Source organism: Echiichthys vipera (genome assembly GCF_963691815.1).
Source record: "Echiichthys vipera genome assembly, chromosome: 5".
NCBI classification, from domain to species: Eukaryota; Metazoa; Chordata; class Actinopteri; order Perciformes; family Trachinidae; genus Echiichthys; species Echiichthys vipera.
In genome coordinates, this window is record NC_139830.1 from 11,765,271 (window position 1) to 11,789,330 (window position 24,060).

At 43.0% G+C, this 24,060-nt stretch overlaps 1 protein-coding gene across 12 annotated transcripts in view; it reads left to right on the forward strand.

The window, feature by feature from the left end:
- mecom (MDS1 and EVI1 complex locus) overlaps positions 1-24,060 on the forward strand; it is a 133,195-nt gene that overhangs the window by 90,348 nt on the left and 18,787 nt on the right. For all 12 annotated transcript variants that reach the window (XM_083914615.1, XM_083914623.1, XM_083914620.1 and 9 more), the window contains exons 3-6: positions 15,402-15,536; positions 23,047-23,149; positions 23,268-23,381; positions 23,814-23,925. In XM_083914615.1, the coding sequence (XP_083770741.1) occupies positions 15,402-15,536; positions 23,047-23,149; positions 23,268-23,381; positions 23,814-23,925 (464 nt within the window). The remainder of the gene's footprint in view (positions 1-15,401; positions 15,537-23,046; positions 23,150-23,267; positions 23,382-23,813; positions 23,926-24,060) is intronic.

Here is a 24,060-nt window from a genome sequence, read left to right on the forward strand (position 1 = left end):
TTACCTGAGCTCTGTCAGCAGCCTGTTCTTTTACAAACAACCCTCAATTGCCAAGACCCCCCTTCAACAATACTCTGAGAGAGAAAAAATAGCCCTGACTGTCAGCCAATCTATCCGAAGCAACTGGGCTGAGCTGAAAGCAGAAGGCTTATTTTTAAGGGCTTTCACAATAGTCACTTTCCCACCACTGCGCCAAGTAAGGCTTACAAGGAACCAAGGCCAACTGCAGATGTTTATAATGAGAAATAGACAGTGTTATTTGGCTATTGGAATTGTTTGACCAGCTTATAAATTGTTCCTCTAGCAGACAAATCATGAAGCACATCAATGAAATGTAGTTTTGGGAGAAAGTGGGGTGATGTTAAAGTGAGCTCAGGCCCTGGAGTGGGAAGCAGGCCATTGTGAGAGCAGAAGAGCTGTGCTGCCTTCAAGGCCCTGACACACAAGCACTTATTGTTGTCTCCCCTCTCCATATAAGTCAAACTAAGCTGACTGAATGTACTTGACCCTTCACCCACTCCCTCTTTTCTCTCGCACTCCTCCACTCTTCCTCTTCTCCACTTCTATCCTCTGCGTGTGGTCTCGCTTTAACCACCTGTCTCCATTGCTACTGGATTGTCCCATATCTAGACTAACATATAATTGAATGTGGTATCAGGTACTTGAACCGACTCAAGTATGTTTCTCCCCGACAACTCCAGGATTAATTTTGCTATTATTTAGGCCTGTCTTCTTGAGACTCCTCATCTGATCATGAATGCAGCACCTGGTCTGGGCCTTGACTCCTCTCCGAGATGTGAGTGTATAGATGAGTAAGGGGTATAAATAACTAAATCAAGCAGGGGTTGGTCTGGGAATCCACATGCTGTTTAGGACAAAGGCATAGCTATAGCTAAACATACCGTAGTTACTGTAAAAGGAAAGGGTATGAAACTTTGATGGGACTTTGAACTAGAGGGGGCATCTCAAAGAGGAAACATTGTGTTAAAATAGTTCAAATCTGCTTTTCATTTTTTTGCTTCAATTACATCAAATTAAATTAAATCAATTGAATTCATTAAAATCTATCCTACCGTGCTCAATTCTCCTCAGCTGAATTCATCCAAACCTAGCACACTTCATATTTTAATTAAGTCCTGCCGGCAGGGATTTAAAAAACATAAAACAAATGCAACATGTTATAGGAAAACTAGTCATGCAGTCAAGCATCCCGAAAATGGCATTTGATAAGCCCAAAGATGGAGTCAGCTGAAAAAACAATCACTCATCAGTGTAAAATACATAATGATAAATGAATCAATCACTGTTTATTTTACTCTTCAGTTTAGACACCCTCAAGGGGCACCTTAAGGACTTCAGCTTTAATTGTCCTGTGGAGAGGTGACCAGGGCAGCCTGTAATGGCAGCTCCTTTCCTCACCATGTGCCTGACAAAGATTTCAATCAGCTGTGCGCTGCTTGTGCCAGTAACCATACAGACTGCTTTCACGAAGCTCCTCACTGTGTTTTTCTCGCTATTTTTAAAATACTGTGTGTTGCAGTGCAACAACTACTTGAAAAAAACACAGCAGCTGTCATTTTGCCACAACGATTTGATCTTTCCCACCTCATTGAACACAGCAGTGTTGCCAAAATTGCAGTTTTTAATAGTAATTCAAAGACGTTATATAATGCATGTGTTTTCATGTTTGTAGATGGGTCATGGTGTCTACATGTGGATTATAACTATCATGTTTTAGTGTGTCGTCTTCTTTTTCTCAGACGCCCAGACAGAGCTAATTAGCTTGCAGGAAATGAGTCAAGTCCCTGTTGCAGTGAGGATGATGTTTAGAGGAAATGACCATAGATGACCAACTGAAGAAGATGGATGACTGAACTGGGAGTGTGTGTATGTGTATGTGTTTGTGATCCTCCATGTCGATTGCTAACCATGAATGGGAATGGAAACTTTGCTGTGGAGCCTCTTCCCCTCAGAAATACAATATAATTTCATGTAACAGTGCACGCTGAAGCTTGTCATGAGTAAGTCTGAACTTAACTTTGAAGTAAGTCAGAGAAATATGTGATGCCCACAAGAACCAACAGAACAACCGAGAAAAATGGGATCTGTGGCTGTGGGGGATAATAGAGCAAACTGGCATCTTGAGTACTGCACCACTGGGACTGTACATTTTCAAGAAAAGTAAGTCTCTTTGACTTTCAGGGCTGTCTTTTCCCCTGAATTCAGCAGCCTGAAGAAGTGTTGAAATCATTCCACACGTGTAAAACAATTGAATGCTGCTGTGCATGTTCTACCACGAAGAGTTCTGCACTTGGGGAAATTTTGTAATGACATAACTTGCTTGCTTGTTTCTCAGCTTTGTGTAGTTCTTTGAGTTGATTTCCTAATACTGTTGTCATTTTTCTCTAAGCTAATATTTGGTTTTCCTGAAAGAGCTTGGAATTCACTTCCACTTCAAGGTACACAGCTGTTTTGCTCCCATTGTTTTCTGTCTTCTCCCATGCCAACTGCTTACATTGTGTCCACCAGCAGCTATGCAGGTGGGCAGCATTACAGAGCCGAAGGAGGAATGCTGATCAGATGAGATATGGTAGTACGTGTGTTGCTTGTGTTATTCCTAATGTGAGGCAGATCATTTGGTCTGCTGCTTGCAAACAAAAGGGCTCTGGTCCAGTTTACTCCCATGGGGAGACTACCTTTGACCAGGAGAGAGAGCCTGTTGGGCTCTCCAACGCTCACTCCTCCACACTACTTTATGGGAGGGTCAAGGTAGTTAACTAGTGGCAGGCGTTCAGATGGGTTCAGCTCCGACTTCAAACAGAGAACATTATGGCCGTACGCACTCACAGGATATTGCACTGTAAGGCCACTGAACACGGCTGGGTTAGAGAGAGGAGGCTTTGTATCGAGCCCATTAGAGCCCTAAACCGATACTAATGAAGCCCTTTCCTGTACAAACGGAGCGGCTCAAGGGAAACTGGCTCTAGTTTTTAATAAGGCCCTCTCCAATCCCAGTTAAAATGCTGGAATTTTTTATCTGGGTACTGAGCGGGTTAGTACTGGTTCCAAGCAGAATCTCCGTTTGGAAAAGTTAATTACGCATGATTAATGGAGCGTTTTCCTTCCAATGATATCTGTGACAGCACAAAGCTGTCGTAAGGCTTGTCAGGCCCAATTCGAGCTGAATAAGTATTTATGTGATCGCATGTGATGGGCCTCCTCTCACCAGCACCAGCCCTCATCAATCAAGCCCTGCTGCTCGCAGTAGTGGGAAATTGGTCTATCAGTGAGGCTGCCTACCCCCCCGCCCCACTGCCACCACTACCTCCCTCCCTCCCCATTCAATCAGGCCTGAGGCTACAATGCTTCTTTAGCTCTTACTTCTGACCAACGCAGGGGTCACGGGGGGGAAAGTGGGAGCCAGAGCTGAGCCCATCCATTACAGCTCTTGTTTCTCTCGGTGGCAGCCGGACGACGGGATTCTATTAAGAGCTCCGTCTATTCAGCACTGAGATTACACCAGGGCCCTCTCGCCGAGCACACCTCAACACCAACCCCCGAGCCCTCACCAAAACCCTATACCCACCCTGGGGGCCTTATAGCCCCCCACCATCACCATCACCATCACCGCCAGCCCACCGCAGCTTGGTCGTACTCCCCCCCCCCCCCCCCCCCCCCTGCCTCCCCCCTCTTTTTTTACACTTCCCACTAGCCGTGTTGTTTTTTTCCAGCAACAAGAATGACAATAATCACTGAGAGACAGAAAGAGAGAATGAAACTGAAAGACAGGAGGAAAAGCTTGGAGGAGAATGAGAGCAGACACTGTAACCTGTAACCTGTAACACTGTAACACTCGATGTCTGCCTGCCTGGACAGCATTTGGCCTAGAAGCACTGCCACACATAAACACACAGACTTGCAGCGAATGATACACACACACACACACACACACACACACACACACACACACACACACACACACACACATATACATACACATACACAGCATACTCTCCCTCTCAAACAGAAGACGAAGAGCTTCGGCACCTGGCTTAGAGACCGGGGTCATCTCCACCACAGTATAAACACACTTAGATGGGTAACATCACAAACACAACTCTGCTGCAGTTACGTCGTAAACACCCGCCGACACCAGACCAAACTGCCACTCCTTCGATGTTTAAGAAGCTCGTTTGTCTCCTGCCGGCCTGAAGAGACTCTTCATTTACTTAATATGTGTTAGCACTTGAGAGAGAGAAAGAGAGGGGAGTGCTGCTGGGGTCGCGACCCCTGCTTGGATGGATGGGGGTCTTCCCGTCAAGGAGAAGGAGAGAGACAGCGCTCCTGTCAAACAAACAGAAATTTAATCCGTTGCCTTCTATCAGGATGTCCACAGTGTGTACATACTCTCTTAGGCTTGATTATGAATAACCCCCTCTATCCTATAAACAAGTGGAGTGAAGGCATTCATCAGGGATAGAGAGGTAAGGGTGTGAAGAAGGTGGAATGTTCTCTTCTCCAACGAGAGCCTGCTGTCGTGTCTTTGTGCAGAGGGGATGAAGGAGGAGAGGAGAGGAGGGGACAGGCTTAAGATGGAACAAAATGAAACAGAAGGTGGATGAGGGACTTAAAAAAACGAGAGGTAGAGGGTAAATAATTGTAGGGAAGAAGCAACAGCAGCAGAACAAAGGGATGAATAAAGAAGAGAGGAAAGAGGAGACAAGACAAAGGAGGAAAACAAAGTAGAGGAAAAGAAGGAGGACAGATGCTTGTCCTGGGCAGAGAGAGGGCACGCAGGGTGGGGCTCTGTGAGGTTTACTCTCCCAATGCTTTGCTGCATGGTTTGGAGTTGGCAGCCAGCATGTGGGTTAACAGGATCGGAATGCTTCTTCATGGGCAGTGTAATCAGCACCAACTTCCTCTGATTCAGAAACTGTAGGCCTCGTTCTCCACCTCTTTTGTTTCAGCCGGGCTCCGCTGACAGCACGGAGGAAGCAGCCGTCTGACGCTCAGGGGAGATGTTGAATGTCTATAAACACTGTATCCACAGGAGGGGAGTGAAAAAGAAAGAAACTGACAAACTTCAGCGCGACTAATGTGTCTGCGTGTTGATGTGCGCCCATGCCATCTGTGCACATAGATGCACACACTTGTTTGTGTGTCTTGGCAGTGTTTTGCACCCTCATTGCCGGCCTCTCCCAGTGGAAAACACGCAAGATGTGAGTGAGAGAGGTCGTGTGAGGGATACTCTGCACACTAGCTCCGTGCGTTGCCAGGCTAGTCATCTCCAGCTGCCAGCCTGAGACTTTTGTCTTTGTTAAATGTTGTGTGACAATGAGATTTTCCAAAGGGCCATCTAGATAAAGAAGTGGATTGAGAGAGAGGGAGAAGATGGAGGGGGAGACTCCGATAAGAATGTGATGGTGTGGTCATAGTCCAGCGGCCCTTCATCACCGCTGCAGCCCCAGATATATCTCCTCTGTCCCTAAAGCACTCACACACACACCGTCATCACTTTCCTTCTCTCTCTCTTTCTCTCTCTCTCACACACACTCACACAAACTCATATGCACACTTCTACAACTGCACCCAATCTCAATACACACACAAACACACCTCTATTCCATCACTGCAGCTCTAGATCCTCAATCGATCCTCACAGCACCCCAGCAGACACCTGCATGTGATTGATCCCCAAATCAGTCCCTCACAACCCCACTGCCGTAAAAACCATAACAACCCATCATAAAAGCTGATTTATCTTCACCCAGCTCTGGGTCTCACAGTTAGAATATTAACCCAAAAGTGTATGACACCAGAATGATTGGTTTGGAATTGAATAAACCTTGGGAGTATTGACGCTCATGTCTGATGGTTCATATCAAGGCTGACGACTGAAATGTGCCAAGTGAGATTGCATTATCTTCAGATATACAGACATACACATATGTACATGGAGAACATTTGTTGTGGTGCTTCCATCTGTACTTGTACTGTATTTATAAGCCTGTATGCACCAGTATTATCTTTTTTTTTCTTTCATCAGAATCATGTGATGAAATCATCTTGAAATTTCTATTAGCCAGATTCATTATTATTATGTATACGTTTTTATTAAAAACAAACAAAAAATAGGTGTCTAAGGTTTTTAACACATGAGGATTTTGGTGTCATGTAATTCATAACTGCAGAACACAGTCCATTACCTTAAGTTAGATTTTTTTTATACAAGAATAATATAATAATTATATTTGCAATATTATGATTCAGTCAATATTGTAAAATATCCTTTAAGTGGTGTGTGTATATAGCTCAAGCATGCATACCTAGTGAAGTAAAGTACGATACCATATCATACAACATGATCATGAATTCTTCATAAAATCACCATGGTAATATGTCATGTTTTTGTTTTTTGTTTTGTTGTTGAGTGTTTGCATTTTCAAGTGTGTGTCCATGCATTACTCCATGTGTGTGTTCCCGTAGGAAATAGTGCCCAAGCCACATTTTAATGAGAGCGTTGGTCTAAATACCAGAAGCGTGGTGTACTGGCATTGCCAGCAGCATCAGCCTGTGCCCTGTACTCAGCAGTGCGACAAGCTCCTCGGGTTAAATATAATCCCAGCCTAACTCAGGGGCCTCTTTGATTCTACTGAAAGCCAGTGAAGCCTTTAATGGGAGCCACCCTGTGTCCCTGCGTTATGTGTGAGCTGCTCAGCTTTCCTTGATTTTAGGGTTGTTGCAACTGATTTGTTGTTTTCCAAGGTAATTCTGACTTTAATCATGCCCACATATAGTACACTGAGCTGACCTGGGTGTGTGTGTGTGTGTGTGTGTGTGTTTGTGTGTGTGTGTGTGTGTGTGTGTGTGTGTGTGTGTGTGTGTGTGTGTGTGTGTGTGTGTGTGTGTGTGTGTGTGTGTGTGTGTGTGTGTGTGTGTGTGTGTGTGTGTGTGTGTGACGGACATACTGAACACACTTCCACAATCTGCTTACACTTTGCACTTACTTAAGTACATTTTCTCACTTTCTCACGTTGCAGTTTTGACCACTTGTAAATTTTGGATAAGAAATACCCATTAGTCCCACTTGTCATGTTTCTCTCTGTTTTTCTCCTCCGTACAAAAGTATAAGCCTTTTTCCTTGCTTTGAAAAAAGAAGGGAAACACTCAATGAAAGTAAACACACAAAAGGCTCTGTGTGTCTGTGAGCCATCAACTGTTGGTGCCTGTTTCTCCATCTGCCTTGCCATCGGGTATATGGTCTTTTTCACCACAGTCATTGCTCTCTCTAAGACATATTAACTGGTTTTAAACTATGTCTCGCTCAAGCTAAGGTTAATTGTAAATATAACACTATTACTGAAAGCTAACATGAACGTGATATCAGTATCCTGCTCTTCATTTGGTTCTGTTGTGACTGTCATGGCCGCATTTTCTCCTGTCACACTGAACAAGTGCTATGCCTGGCTGTTATCCGCCAGCATTAAATATTAGCCTTTCAATTGGACATGGTATGTGAAAAGTAGATTGCCGTAGTGTTGCAGCACAGCCCTGGCTTTAAACGTGAGAAGAGAGCTCAATAAATGTAATGAATGTGTGACACTTGAACATCTGAAGTGTCGTGTTCACTTCCATACCGCTTTATCTCTTGTACATAAAAAAGCTCTTTTAAAGATGATATCTATGAGCGTTTAGAGCCGATTTGTTCACCCTGCGGCGACCGGCAACATGCTCTAATTACCTCCCCCCTTTCTCTGGCTGGGGTGGAGTGGGTTGTTTAAGTTTCCAGTCTGTCCCATGCGTATAGGAGCTGTGTGCCCGCTGAATTTATGCTTGAAAAACGTGACCTTTGACTCTTGTGCAGCTTTATCGCACCCCGAAGCCCACATACAGTGTGGCCCTGTATGCTGAGGCTCTGCAGAGGAAGTGTCTGTGATTACCACTGCCTGTACTACTTTCTGTACATCACTGCCCCCCCCCCCCCCCCCCACATCTTAACTCTCTCCCCCCTCCACCCTCCCAAAGCCCCCCAGCGCTCTGCAGCCACATACCAGTTTGCTTAAAACCATTTATATTTCAGGGTGCACTCACATTGTCCATCCATACCGTGTCCAAGCACGTTTCACGGCTAAAGTCTAGTTCATTTGACCAGTATGAGTGCCGGCCACGGACCGTTTGGGGGAGGTGGGCACGTTTGCACATGTACGAGCACGAGAGTGTGCACGTGTACGAGCACGAGCACGAGGCCTACAGCGATTCTGACGTCATTTTATGTGCGCTTGTTCGGACATGAAAAAAAAAAGGATGGACCGTGCGTGGGCATTTAAAACAATGGGGCGAAAGGTTCACATTGGTGTGATGCAGAGGTGGAGTGTTTACTGCAGATTTGGTCGGATGAAAATATTCAAAAACAGTTGGACAAGACGCACAAGAACTCCGAGGTCTATGGGAAGATTTGTAAACAAAGCAAAGCATCGTGATGACGTCAATCAATGTGTGTGACGTGTTACACCGTGATGACGTATAGGCAGGCAAGAAGCATTCCGCCGAGGCCCAGGGAGTGTGAGTACAAACAAGCCTGGACCGCAGGGGGAGAGGGAGGGGGGGACAAGTACCCTAAAGCACGGGGCACGGTACGGATGGACAGTGTGAGTGCGCCCTTAGTTAACTTTTGAATTTTGATCAATCCGCTCTCCAGCTTTACATTCAACCCCCTCGTCCTGATGCTCAGATAATTTTGATTATGATGCAGTGAGCTTGTCTTTGTGCTGTCAGTTGATTTTAGATCATAAGGAATATATCTCTCTAAAACAAAGGAAACATTAGATATCACATTCATTCTAATGAAATAAGGAATGGCCAAGATATTGGTGTATTTATTGGCCCTGCTTAAGCAACTTTTAATCCAGCTCTTCTGCTTCTGTGGCACAAACAACCGCACAGATTCTGCGTAGTATTTTATGGGGATTCTGCTATTTTAATGTTTTAATGTATTATAAATCTTTTACATGTGTTTCTCTCTGTCTTTACTGGTCTGTAGCTTAGGTAAATGAATGCATTTCACTGAGGAAAAAGCACAATCTCCCTTTGCGAGGAGTCTCTCTCACAGGTCCTTCTCTGAACTGGTAAATAAGATGAGATCATTTGTGTCTCCTCATAAATCCTCTCAATCAAGCATCATGTCCTGTGATTCCCTGTCGTCTTCCAATATTGACACTTGTATCTATAAAACAAACATGTCCGCCCTCATGGATACAAATGGAAGCACAACTGGATGACTGGAAGAACCCCCTACTCTGAAAGAAAACTATTTTTAGGTTACAAATGAAATAAAGGATTTTTCACTGTCACTGTAAGGAGCTGTCAGAGACAGGAACAGACAGTGCCAAAGCAAAATCACCGGGTGCTAATTCAGCAAACATGCCAGGCCTGTTCCTCACAGGCCACAGAATTTGTCAAGAAATCATCCCTCTCTTTCTGTCTCTGTCGGAATGCCTGGCTAACCCCCGGCAAATGAAAATAATCCAAAGTAATTAGAAGTGAGCCGGTCTGGTCCTGAGAGCCCCCGGGCGGCCGGGTAAACATGGCGGAGGGGCCGGTGGAAGGGGGAGGTGGAGGTGGGGCGCTGACCTTGTCCACATAAAGCAGTGATTTATGAAGTGCAGGGCACAGCAGCAGGGCTTCTGTCTTCTCCCGCAGAACCAAATTACTGAGGTGGAGATTAACACGCCGCTCACAACGGGCCTACTTCCAGACCCAAGGAAATTTTTGTATTTACATTTTCCCCTTTCATTTCCTCTGCTCTGTTTTAATGGTAATTGGGCTATATGGACACCAGGTCTATCCTTTGATATAGGGACTTAAAGCTGCACAGTATTGTGCACTAATCTTGGCTGATGGATATGTTAATTAAAGAAAAAGTTGCAGAGTGTTTTGCAAACTTTAGGCTAACCGTTCATTTGAGCTTTAAATGAGTTTTTACCACTTCATTGAATTACCGCACATTTGGGCAAAAAAATAATGTGCAGGGGGGGCATGTGTATACAGAGTCACGATGGAGGCTTAATGCCGCTTTTTGCTGGTGTCAATGGGAGGTCTTGCCATGAATGGTAGAACTATTGCATGAGAATTTGGCTGTGATATTTTCTTTCTCTCCTCTCTTCCTTTTTTTTTTCTTTTTTTCCGCTCTCCTGGAGGATGTGCTGGAATGCACCACACAGGCCTACACAGTGTTTCCATGTGGCCCCTGGGCTGCAGCATATAGGCTCTGCAGCTCACTGGCTGGAGTCAGTTTGCAACCCACACGGGAATCCCCCTCTTCTCAAGCCTGTCCCATCTGACTTCACATGGTTCTAGATGGAGCAGCAACATCCAAATGACTTTTTTTATACCAGATTTTTTAAAACAATGTGCCTGAAAATTCAAAGAATCATTTGAATAAGAATGATAACAGGCCTATAGCCCATGAAGCTGCAGATCAAGCAAAATATGGAGCTATTTGATCATAAAAAATGGTCCACATTCATGTATGAATTGGTTTTTACGTGACTGAACTCGTAAAGCAAACAAGAAAGCCGCAAGCAAAATAAGCATGGGCCCATTTAAGCAATTTAACCTCCTTTCAAGAATTCCACAGCACTTTAAAGCCTCAGCACTAAACATTACGCGGATGCTGTATGTTTTAAGAGTCCCTTAAATAAGTATGAAATGCTGTGTGGCATGATATAGTCGGAACTAACATACCCTGAAGCATGCATGCGTTTGGTTTGTAATTTGTTGATAAACAGCTTTTCCACACCGCTATTTAGTAGCTATGTCAAACCCATTATGACAAAGGCATGGCATAATTCAGATAAAACGGATCTATTTCATCTCAGCACATCAGAACGGTGCTTATGGCGGATTGGTGAAATAAATATAAATTACAGCTATACGCCTTTGCAAATCATTCTCGTGGTTTATATACAAATGAACAAGCGTTTTAAATTCACCCCCATCGGTCTTTTCGGTGTAGATTCGAGATCTTTATAGCCGCTCTGTTCAGGTGATTATATATTCAAGCCCATACAGCTGAATCTTTCATGTCCCATCTAGCAATTTGACGCCTTAATGTAGATGTTTTGTGCTGCAAATCGCACCAACGAGAAAGAAATGACCCCCGTCTTAAGTCCAAAAGCTGACTGATAAAGCGGACTGTTAACAACTGAGAGATGTAAACTGAGGTGCTTTCAAGAAAAGCTCAGAAATAACGACCAACACGTCATCCAACAAGGAAAGTTGGATTCGGTAAAAAAGAAAAAAAAAAGTTAAACACCCCGAAAACTTCCAAACATGCTTATTTAGATTAAATGACTGGAGCTAAGGTCAGTGTTATACAATAAATAGACATTTGAGTCATCCAAATTATATTTTTATTCATTCAGTTTGTTCTGAACGTGATTATTTTCCACAATATTTGATGATGAGCGTTTTACAAAAGCTCCCAGTGCCACGCTCGTGTTTAATATCACATTGTCATCTGAAGTGTTATCCATTCAGAAGTGTTTAAAAAAAAAGTTCAGTTCAGTTGAGCACGCCATCTCCTGACAGGGGGCAGAAGTACAACATGTCTTCTTGTTTCCAGCCTTATGGGGATCCTGTCACTGTTACCCCACTTTACCCCCGGTGCTACCACAAACTAACCCCGCGTGTTTATCCTCCTTTTTTTCCCAGACATTTCCTCCTTTTCAGAAAAGAGCTCAGACCCCTCTCTCTATCAGGATCCTCGATCAGACCCGGAGAGGCCGTGAAGCAATCACTTTCCCAGATTACTTGTATTTAATACACAATGCATCATAAAACAAATCCCTCATCCTGACAGGAAGAAAATAGAACAGCTCATTCGACTTGAGCTTTCCCAATTTATGGCTAAATTAAAAAGGGTTCCAACAATGGACAAGTCGAGGAGAGGCAGGAAATCAATGACCGGGCGGACCGGGGTCTCTCTTCGGTTCTCAAGGAGCGAGAGACGATGGGAATCGGTGGCGGGGTCCTGCCTTATTTACACATGATTTTTCCTGTCCTTCCTGCACATTTGCTCCGCGATTTCGTAAAACAATAGGCATTATCTGGGATGGAAGGTCAATGTCACAGTGTGAGGCGTTATCCATCATCATCTGCTCTCATCAGCCAAAGCCCTGTCCTCTCCAGCTTTATGAGCTGCCTAATAAACTCCGCTCACTGACAACGAGGACGTTTCTTTATTATTCTATACCCTTGTCGGTTTATTCACAGTATCGCATTGAGCTTTAAGCGTTTAAATCTATATTAAACACTAATAATAATGAAACGAATGCTTCCGAGTCTGTTGGAAAGCAGGTGCGCAGAGGCCAGAGCAGCGAGGAAAGAAGACAATATTTCCGCTTTTTATTTCAAGAATTGGTCAAACACTGTGAAGTTGGACTGTTGGTTTGTCTTATCGTCGTTTTATATTTGATAAAAACTCGTTGTTTGATGATAAAAAAAATATCATACTTTAGTCATTGTGTGTGCATGCGTGTGCATGTGCGCAAAGGGGGGTTCTGGGAGGAAACCAAGTTACAACCTACAGCAAGTCAGAGAAAAGCAGGTGATTGGGCTAGTGTTTCCCAAATTGTGGCACAGGGACTCCCAATAGTCCTTATGGGGTTTCATGGGGGTCCCCAAGCGAAACTTAGGCGAGCACAATTAGAGAATAAGGTGACTGTTTTTTATCATAGTTCGCACTTTTCTTATTGTTGTCACTCTAACTGCTACTCAAAAGTTAAAAAAAAGGAAAAAGAAGAAAATCGATAGAAAAACTCATTTCTGTTAGGTTAATAATATAAGGTCATAAAAACGGTCCGTGAACTGGCGCAGAGTGTTTTGGAAAAGTTTGAGAAAACGTGGATAATAAATAGGCGCTTTGATGCTGGTGTCGGTTCATTAAAGCGCGCTGCCTGTGTGTGTAGTTCATCCCGACCTCTCCCTGACCCCGCTCACCCTCTCCAACCCCGGGCCCCTGTCACTTTAAAATTTACTGCGGAGAGGAGTCGCTTCCGACCGGGGGGACAGAAGCGAAGACAGTCCCGTGTTTTTTGAGTCGCCTCTCTCTGTGCTCGAGGGATAGACGCGCCGGATCCTTCGCTATATGAGACAATGCGTACAAGGGAAACATCACACCAACTGTCCGGGGACGCGCAAAGTAGGGGGCGATGCTTGAAACCAACCCCCCCTCCCCCCTTGAATCTCCCTGCTATCATATAGACGACACATCCCGACCGGCTGAGGAGGGGGGGGGGGTGGGGGGGGGGGGAAGAGAAAATGAAAAGTTGAATGGCTACTAGAGGACACCTGGGTGCGTCGGGACAGGAGGGGTGACAAGAGAGGAGCGGACGAACCAAGCGAAGCGCACGCACAGCGAAAAGTTGGGAACAAGTTGATGTTACCGGAGGTGATTTTAAGTTCCGACCCGCGGTGTCTGTAGGACAGTGAGCGGAGATTTCCCGAGTGAGCGGTGTCCGTCAGACAGTAGCCTGTAGTGAGAGAGGATTTTACTTTTATCGACCGAGCGGTGTCTGAGGGACAGTCGCACCGACGAGGAGACGACTCGTCTTGCGGCTTTGGAGACCTGAAGAGACACCGCTACCGAAACAAACAGCAGAACACCGGCGCTTTTCTTTTTGCAGTGCCGGAAATCTGGAAGACGCGCTGCAGCACAGACAATCTGTATAGTTGTATTTCTTTATTTGACAGTCGAGTTTTTTGGTCGTTTTTATTTATTTTCTTAAAACCGGAGTTTTCATCACTTTGCCTCAGTTAGCAGCGCACTTATTCTCCCAAGAGGTTTTCAGAGTCGCACGCCGGTGCAAAAGGGTTTCAACGGTAAGAGGAAACAGACTGTCCGGACAAAAACTAAAACATCGTTAGTAAAAAATAAATAAAAAGGTTCATTTCGTTGTTGACTTAGTTTGACAGTTACATTAGTAAAATACTGTGTTTGTGTTTGTGCATGATGGATGGGCAGATCCAGTGTTAGTCCAGACAAAGGGCTTTATGTAAGCTAAATATTTATTCAGTGGCAGTTAATACAAAGACAGAAACACAGATTCCGTTTTGCTTCGCAACAATCGGCTGCGTCTTCATATTTCTTATCAGCGGTTTCCTGCAATTTATTTGTTTCCCAGTAAATGTTTACAGCTGCTCCGTAATAAAACTAAACACATTAAAACAACGTTATGCTGTTTACAATTCGTTGAGAGAAACGCTGTAGAGATGATTTGTAAACAATCACAACGCAGTGATCTCATGATTTGCATAATCATTCGTTTTATTGTTATTTTGGTCTCTGGATGCGGTGTTGCTGCTGTTGTGTAGGAGGGTAATACAAATGTTGTGTTCGTTTATTACAAGTAGTTTTCTTGATATTGTTGTATTATTATGTGTATTATTATATCGTAAAAGTAATAGAATTTTAAATTCAACAAACTGTTAGAAGCCATGGTTTTCTCATTTTTTCAATACAACTTTTTTTTTTCTGAAACGAATTCAAACGTCACATAAGTCATTTTAAATCCAGGAAAAATAGCAGCATATTTTAAAATTCGTTTTTCTTAACCAAATAATACCTGACCAATCAGTGGAAATTCGTTATAATACATACTTTTTTTTTGCACTCTTGTTTTATTTTATTCTATTTTTTTCTAATCTTATTAATGACTTGATTCATATATTTTGGGGATAATCTTAAATTGGTTCTGATTTATTTTTGCTGAAAAACTTATTCATATAATTGACATTATTTTATTACTGCAATGGAAATGACATAATTCCTTGAAATCTCCCTCAAGGGTAATCCAAAATAAATAAATGCCACAGATATATAATACATTTATTTTCGTTTCTATTGAATTTATTGGTATTATGTTGCGGTAATACCTTTTTTTAAATGAAAATAAGAATTACCACAAAATTTTTTTTATATTACCAAGACATTTTGCCCATTAACAGACTTTGCTCATACTTGACTCAAGTGTGTGTGTGTGTGTGTGTGTGTGTGTGTGTGTGTGTGTGTGTGTGTGTGTGTGTGTGTGTGTGTGTGTGTGTGTGTGTGTCTGTGTGTGTGTGCGTGTGTGTGTGTGTGTGTGTGTGTGTGTGTGTGTGTGTGTGTGTGTGTGTGTGTGTGTGTGTGTGTGTGTGTGTGTGTGTGTGTGTGTGTGTGTGCGTTAGTGTGGCACCAAAGACCAGCTCCTAACATTTGAGTCTTATTTCTCTGTGGGAGGTATGTGGTTAGTCAGTGTTTGGACACAGTAACCTGGACTGATACTGATCAAAGTCTGATCTCTCTCCCTCTCTCCCTTTTCCTCTCTCTCTCTCTCTCTCTCTCTCTCTCTCTCTCTCTGCAGATCTTGGACAGGTCAGGCCATGTAAAATTCTGCGTGGATGCCAGCAAGCCAGATATTGGGAGCTGGCTGAAGCACATCCAGTTTGCCCCTGCGGCCAAGCAGCATAACCTGACAGCGTGCCAGATAGATGATCAGGTACGTGGAGACACTCGCAGCATGCCAGGCTAAACAACCTCAACAAAATAGGAGATGAATATGATCTGAAGAAGAAAAAAAAGAGAGAGAGAGAAACATGTGGATGACTTGATTTCGAACTCCCACATGGCGATGTGCTCTGAATCTTGCTGTCTGGCTGGATGAATCAAGTGCAACTTAGAGAGTCATTCAGATCTGTGAACCTGCTATTTTTTTTTATTTTTTTTTACATAGCTCTGATGCCAAAAGGCTTCCCTGTATTTTCCAATGGTTGTCCTGTCTGCGTGCTGTTGTGTTAAAAAGTGTTATTGTGATCCAAGTCAGATAGTCCCATGAGCGGCTGGCCCACCCTGCCTTCAGTTCTTCTCACACACATACACACACAGCTCTCCCCCACACTGCACCGCAGATATTCCTCACTATCTGTGTGTGTTTTCTTTCTGTAATTGTGCTCTGGCTTCTGCCTTGCGAGGACCACAGGGCAGGATCAGAGGCTGCCCGCCGAGATGATAGTTCCACACACTTCCCAGTCACGCTTGTGATATAAACTCTTAGATATGCCAGGAATGTCACAGTCCTTTTGCTGCTCACCTGGCTGTACAGAGAGGTACGTGCTGCACACATGGGGGCCTGTTCACCTTAGTAATCCCATGGCCACACGCCTCTGTTACGCAGAAACACACAACATGGCAGGAAGACAAGAGAATTAACTTTATTTGACATGCACAGAGCATACCATAATCCAAATAAAAAACCTAATCTAGTCTTCACGCTTGTCATCACTTCTCACTGGTGGGCCACCTGGATTACTTGTCAGGCACCAGTTGAATTTTCAATCAGAAGTATTTAATAAACCATGTAAACTGGGATTGAGACGGATACATTTGGAATGATTGGCCCTGAAATAATTAGAAAATCTTTAAAGTAAATTTAAAAAAAAACCCTTCCTCCACATGCATATGTCATCCTCACCCTCTCAGTAAAGAAGGAAGAGGTCGAGAGAGCCGATAGCTCACACTCTTTACATTAACAGAATGGGAAATGGGGAAAGAAGAGGAGACGCTTTTCAGAAGTACTTACCCACTCTCTTTTAAAAGAGGCAGACAAACAAGCAGAGAGAGCTTTCCTGAGCTGCGCTCTCCACGAGGTGTGACTCGCTGTCAACACTGTGGTTCTGCTCGGGTGGCTGTGTAAGGCTCCGACAGGTCACGGACATGGCTATGATGAGGCGATTGTTAGCTATTACACACTGTCACAACACAGCACAATGTGCCGTCTTTAAGCCTTCCGGCCAACATTGGTGTTTTTGAAAACACACTGTAGCGTCTCACAATGCCTGCTGTATGGTTAAAATGAATAGACTGGAGGGGGTGGTCTTGTAAAGCTGCTGTCAGTTTTTGATAGTGTGTGTGTGTGTGTGTGTGTGTGTGTGTGTGTGTGTGTGTGTGTGTGTGTGTGTGTGTGTGTGTGTGTGTGTGTGTGTGTGTGTGTGTGTGTGTGTGTGTGTGTGTGTGTGTGTGTGTATGTGTGTGAGTGTGTGTGTGTGTGTGTGTGTGTGTGTGTGTGTCTGTGTGTGTGTGTCTGTGTGTATGTGTGTGAGTGTGTGAAGTGTGTTTCAATGTGTGCACACACCTGTAACTGTGTGTGTGTGTGTGTGTGTGTGTGTGTGTGTGTGTGTGTGTGTGTGTGTGTGTGTGTGTGTGTGTGTGTGTGCGCATATGTGTGTGTGTGTGTGTGTGTGTGCGTGTGTGTGCGTGCGTGTGTGCGTGAGGACTGTGAATTGTTCATTGTGGTCCAGATGACTCCCCATGCTCCTCACTCCGAGCTGGAAATGTTAAAACACACATTACCTGATTTTACTGCCACAGAGAAGTGCTGAGTCTAAACCCAGCCTGAAACCACACATTACACACCCGCCGCACAACGCGTACCGTCACCAGACTTCCACAAACCGAGCTACCCCTGGCTTACATATTACTTGTTCTGCTAAATCTTTCCCTCAGAACCAAATTTAAACAACTCCTCTCACTCTGTGCCATCAGCAGAGATGACTTGTTGCATGATTTATTTTAAGACTATGTCTCACAACGACAGCAATTTCCAGGTGTGGTGGTCGTTATTTGGTCCTGGTTCTTTTCAAGCACCAATTTAGCCCTGCCAGCGTGAGAGCAAAAGTGGCCCCCATCCTCTTATTTCTGACCCAGTTCTGTTTATCATAAAACTTTATGACCAATCTCAGGAGGGTAAGAGAGGAATGAATGAGTGAGGAGAGAGAGAGAGAGGAAAAAGCCTGTTCTTTCTTACTGGAGGAGCTGTTGAGAATCCCTCTTCTCCTTCACCTCTCTCTTTCTTTCTTACGTTTCGTTTTTATCCTGTCAGCTCTACAACGGCATAATACAGTAGATCCACGTTAATCGAACAGATTCTGTAAATGTTAACAAAATGTCAGCTCTAGCTTTAAGATTATACATCCTCAACAGTTGCTACAACTGAAACTAATATCTTCTCTAAAGTAATTATTTTTTTCCTAAGGGGGGAAAAACTTAAACGGCTGTAAAACATTGTGTTACAGATTTTTTTTGTTTTTCTCTAATACCAGACTTAAAGGCACATCTAACATTTTTAACCAAACTTAACAAGGACAGCCTTTATTTGTATGACCTTCCTGTTTTTATTGCTTTATATATTTGACACTGCAGAGTGGAAAGCAACCAGAAAGAATGAAGAGGAAGGAGATGGCAGGTGTCGCAGTTTGTGAGTCACACTGAAATCTGTAATTAGTTCAGTGTGCAATAACTCCAACATTTGAATGGAGTCCTTTACTAATCAAAAACAGCTCTCTGATAATGATCCTATTCACTATAAAAGTAGTATTTATTTGTTTTTGGTTTCAATTACAAAAAAACATACCAAACAAAATGATTTAGTATTCAGAGTAAACAGTTAATGAAAAAAGAATCTTCGCTAAGCTAATTTGTAATTAGAACGTCTTTTAAACTCTTGCCCGCAACCTGCTGTTTGTATCCAACTTTAGCCTTTGACCGTCCTGATTATCCTCATTTGTTTGCTGATGCACTGAACTGAACAACGGAGCCTGAGCGCACTCCTCACATAGACCCTTCCAATATCAGCATGTTTTGTCGTTAAGATAATTAGGGTAATTAGGGCTGAAAAAACCCTCCACTGCATTCCTCACTCTATGGATTCAATTGAAAGGAAAATGGATTAAAAGTGTAATTAACATCATCCAACGAGGCCCTAAAGAGCCTTTCATAAGACAGTGCAGAGGGATATGAGCGTTAATCTCATTCGCTCTATTGATTCTCACTCAGTATTGAGTGGGATGAAGTGGCTGAGGGGCATATTAGCAAAACCATGACAGTCTTTCACTATGTAAATGCACTGGAGGTGACTGTAACTCACTGAGATAACAGCTGATTGTAAAAAGAAGGGGAAAAGATTGCGCATGTAAAACTGTCCTGAGAAAATCTTGTAAATCCAACAGTGATCATTTTCACAGGATGCTACTTATTGAGATCTTAAAGGACTAAAACACCTGTAACCAGACATTGACATGTCATTCATGAGATACCAGAAAGTTTCTGTTTCTTCATGAAGTCACTTTCCGACAGCTCAATCTAACGTGAATATAGCCATGTTGGCTTCTTTACATGTTCATCCAATTTACTGGAAGCAGCTGCACATTGTGTGTTCGTACTCTTTACTGCTATCTAAGTCACAAAATGGTTTTATGTAGAAGCCAAGTGATGGTGACTGCCAAACATACTGTACATGTTGCATGACCCTGATAGCCACAGGGAGGTTGCAACATATTTGACATGCACTGCTGCTGTTGTGCTCCTACAATGTAGCGGGCGTTAGATTGTGGGTCTGCAGCACCATCCTTTTTCTATAGATTTGAGATGTTAACGTAGCTTGAGATTTTAAGTTTTTGCACAAAGAGTTGCACCCAGACAGAGAGTTCATTGTGGCAGGACAGCAGCGTCAGTGAATGGCATACCTGCCGAATGAGCTCTGTGTGAGTGAGGAGTCGGCCAACAGGGTGTGACCGGGGAAAATGTGACTGTGTTTACTCGGCCAATGACTAATGGTGTCAAGGTAACAAAGCAGTCTGATTGTAGCCTTTGATCCTCTCATTGTTATAACCTATGACCTTAGAGAAAGACAAATAAGTAGTAAGTTCAGTAAATGCACATGCATATGGAGAAATGACAGACAGACAGATAAACAGATAGATAGATATATAGATAGATAGATAGATAGATAGATAGATAGATAGATAGATAGATAGATAGATAGATAGATAGATAGATAGATAGATGATAGATAGATAGATAGATAGATAGATAGATAGATAGATAGATAGATAGATAGATAGATAGATAGATAGATAGATAGATAGATAGAGAGATAGATAGATAGAATGTAGTTGATCGGCATTTCCAATAAAATTTAGTCAGTGGGGGACTCTTTTCCCTGACTACTATTACAGTCTGTGCAGAGCAGATAATGTGAAAACATACAGATTCATGGGTATTTCCAAAGAAGAAATGGTTTGGAAGAAATCTTTTGAAATAATATCTTCTGCTTGTTTGTGTTTTCAGTATGAGCAAGAAATGGCCTTGCTTTCTCAGTGTGAACTCAGACCCCCTGGCTATCTTATCTACAGAAAAACCTGTTATTTTAAGCCACTGTTAAACTGGCAGTCAGTGTGTGTGTGTGTGTGTGTGTGTGTGTGTGTGTGTGTGTGTGTGTGTGTGTGTGTGTGTGTGTGTGTGTGTGTGTGTGTGTGTGTGTGTGTGTGTGTGTGTGTGTGTGTGTGTGTGTGTGTGTGCGTGTGTGTGTGTCATTACATGCTAAAGATGAACCTAAGAATTCAATACTTCATTCTCTGAGAGTCGCTGCCATTTTTTTTGTTTGTGTGTGTTTTCGCTGTTTATCTATGGTGGTCCTCGGTGGAGCTTTTGGGGGAATTCCCCTCGTGTTCTTAATTGCTCTCCTGTGCCTTTTTGTGTGTGCACTCTTACACTACTCGGAAACACAGCGCCTCGTGCAGCGAGTACAGAGAAACAGAGCAACAAGAATGTTTATTGATCCTTAAAAGAGGAAGGTCAGAGGTCACTGAAACTTGAGCAAAAGGATGTTTGCTTCTAGTTTGAAAAACTCACCTGTCTGTTCTCACTATGTGTTTCTTAATTATCTCCTCTTATTTGTAAAACATACAAGAATTACAGACTTCTAGTTGCACTTCACCATGAACTTGCAGTCTTGTATTTATGGACAAAGTGGTTTTGACAGTGTCCATTAAGTTTTATGTTCCGAGGCCTCGGTCCGCGCCCTGGTAGCTTTCCAGAGCCTCCTTCCTCAGTCTCGCTATCAGTCTCTCAGAGCGGAATCCCCGCAGACTCACATGTCTGTTTGAACCTCTTCTTGATTGTTTCTAAATCACAATATTTTGGTGGCCTTGCAGAGGTGACGGGCACAGGAAGGATTGTGTCTGTTTGTCTATGCATGCATTTCTGAAGTTCCATCCACGTTCAAGCATTTGTTTATGGTGTAGATAGAGGTTGGAGTATGGTATGTCAGGGATTAAAGCTCCTGTCCGGACCCTCAAAGTTCAGTTCCCTTTATTCTTTCTTAGAAACAATGGAGGTGCAGCACCAGGCATTTGAACTGCAAAAAAATGTCAAACTTGGTCTGTCTGGAGCGGTTACATTAATGCAAATGTAATAATTTCAAACTAAAATGTAGTCTCAAATGAAAACAAGAATATTTTTTGCATTGAATTTGGTGGTTGATATGTAATGTGTCTCTCCCTGCTCTGGATAACTATAATGACTCTGGTTTCGCGCTGTAATGGGAGTCAGGCTTGTAGTGCCTGCCACCCTCTCACTGACTTTCATTTGCTGCTTGGATTTCTTTTTTTAAATGCTTGAATTTATATCATACTTTCATGCTACCACAAAGCTGCATCGGTTACTGTGCACCAATCACTCCTCAGTTATTGACATGCAAGAGCTCTGCCTTGGTCAGACCCTGCTTTTATACTTACTTGAGCTCTCTTTACTCCAGTGACTCTCAGCCTAGGAACTTCCTGTGCTTCAGCAAGTCACAGTGGAGCCAAAACTAAGTGTCATATTGAGTATTATATCATTTGCCAGAAGTTAGAACAATGACACAGACAATTATAACATAGTCGACAGAATACATCATGATCTTTATTCTTACCGAGATATGTATCATAACTCTCTGCGGAGCCAGAAATTCTGTCTATAAGCAGTGTACCTGTAACCCTTGCTTTCCCAGAAGTACCCCCCACCTTCCACCCCCACGTATTGCATTTCTAATAAATCCCCCCATTATCATTGTCATGTCGATGTAGTAGAGGAAGGTAATATGTTAAATCTCCAAAGCATGCCAAAAATAACGCAATGTCTGATTGTTCTGCAGAGAAAGGCTATTGTGTGTCCATGGGAAGCACCACACTCCCAGGGTCTCTCAGCTAATTCTTTAAAATGACTGACCCCCTCCGAATACGCACTGTTTCACAATCGCTCTGTATGTACACTATTGTAGCTACGATGAATGCAATGAAATCTGCAAGCTGACTATTTATATAGTAATGCTGAAGCTTTAGAAATACGAGGATTTAAGTGGAATTGTAGTCACCTAGAAGTGGTGTTACCTCTTAATTGATCTCACTGTTTGGAAGTTTCATCCATCACTGAAATGCTTAATTATGTTAGTAACGTTGACCAATCAGAGCAGAGTCAGACCCTAAAATAGAGCATTTCAGACAGTGGGTGAATACAGGCATAGTTAGAAAATATGAGAAAATGAAAGTGTTTTTGAACATTAAAGCATCACACAAAGTATGCAAAATACAAGTATGAACCTTAAAATGAGCATAATATGGAACCTTTAATTTAGTTTTCATGAAGATGGATGTCTTACATGATGGTTAATTACAAGCTGAGTCCTCTGTGTGGCAAGCATTGTGTAGCAGATTTGCGTGTGTATGTGTTTGTTTATAAAGAACCAAGAGCTACTTCAAGTAATCTAGCTTACCAGATGTACAGTGCAGGTATAAAGTTTGACATCTTGCACATGGCTCACACACCCAATATGATTTTGATTTGTTTAAAGAAATACAAACAAGCCAGAGCATTTTTACCCTAATACTAGAATGTTAACTCACGTAGCCAGACCGTACTCCAACACTGACACAACAGTGTGGAGGTCTGGCAATGCGAGACAAACTCCAAGTGACCTCTGCTGGTTTAAAGCTTAGCCCGCATTGCAGTGCAGTTATGGGCAATGAGTGAGAAAAAATGCATTTAAAACAAAAACAGCTGCAACGTGTTTACGAGACACCAAAAAAGGCAAATTCAGCATTGCAAAATATCCGTCCGTATTGTTTTGTTTGACTTTTGTAATTAAACTGTGATATAAAAACTTTTTTAATCATAATCCCCTGTGTGTGTTGCAGATTTTCTACAAAGTCACAAGTGAGATTTTCCCCGGTGAGGAGCTGCTACTTTTCATGAAGGCTGAAGAGTATTCATGCGACACCATGGCTCCTGATATTCATGGTCTGCACCACACACACACAATCATGCATTTCTGTCCATTTGCTAAGATCTGAATAACACTTACACCTCATTTAAATGCATAACATGCTAACGTTTCTCTCTCTCTCTTACTAAGCAGAGGAGAGGCAGTACCGCTGTGAGGACTGTGACCAGCACTTTGAGTCCCGCAACCAGCTGCTGGACCACCAGAAGCAGCCGTGTGGGATGCCCCCCTCCTCCTTCCTTAGCCCAGGTTTGACTTTTATTTTTAAGTAAGTGGGCTATTTTCATGCTATTGTAAACGGTGGGTACTGATGAGTGGCAAGAAGGATGTGTAGCGGAAATGGGAGAATATGACACTAATGCTGTCTACCACTGAAAATTAGATCATACAACAATGACACTTTGGAAAGAAATGACAACAATTAATGCAGTGAATAATATATTCATCCTATATTATTCATCCAAGACTTCAGACTTTTGATACTGCAGATGTAGTAACAAGAGATTCAATGTAACTTGTAGGAGACTTGACCACAGACTCAGTATTTGACCCGGGCCTGTGGCAATGCAAGACTACATAGTTTGCATTTTAAGTTAAGGCTGTTTGAATTTTGAAATACTTCTGATAAACGAATTGTGTATTGATTTTATTTCTGATAAATTCTTATTTTGCTGTATCTAGGAGGGGACAGTGACCTGCAGGCCCAGGAACCTCAAGACTTGCGACCCCTCCACATGTCCCACGGTCTACACGAGTGTAAGGAGTGTGACCAGGTCTTCCCCGATGTCCAGAGGTAAATGAATAGCCAACACATGCATACACACATAACACATCATTTATTTAGGGAGAATTTCGACTGATTTTCATCCCCATCAACACACATGGAGCTGGAGCGGTCAGATAAACTGTATGACCGTATGAAGCAAAT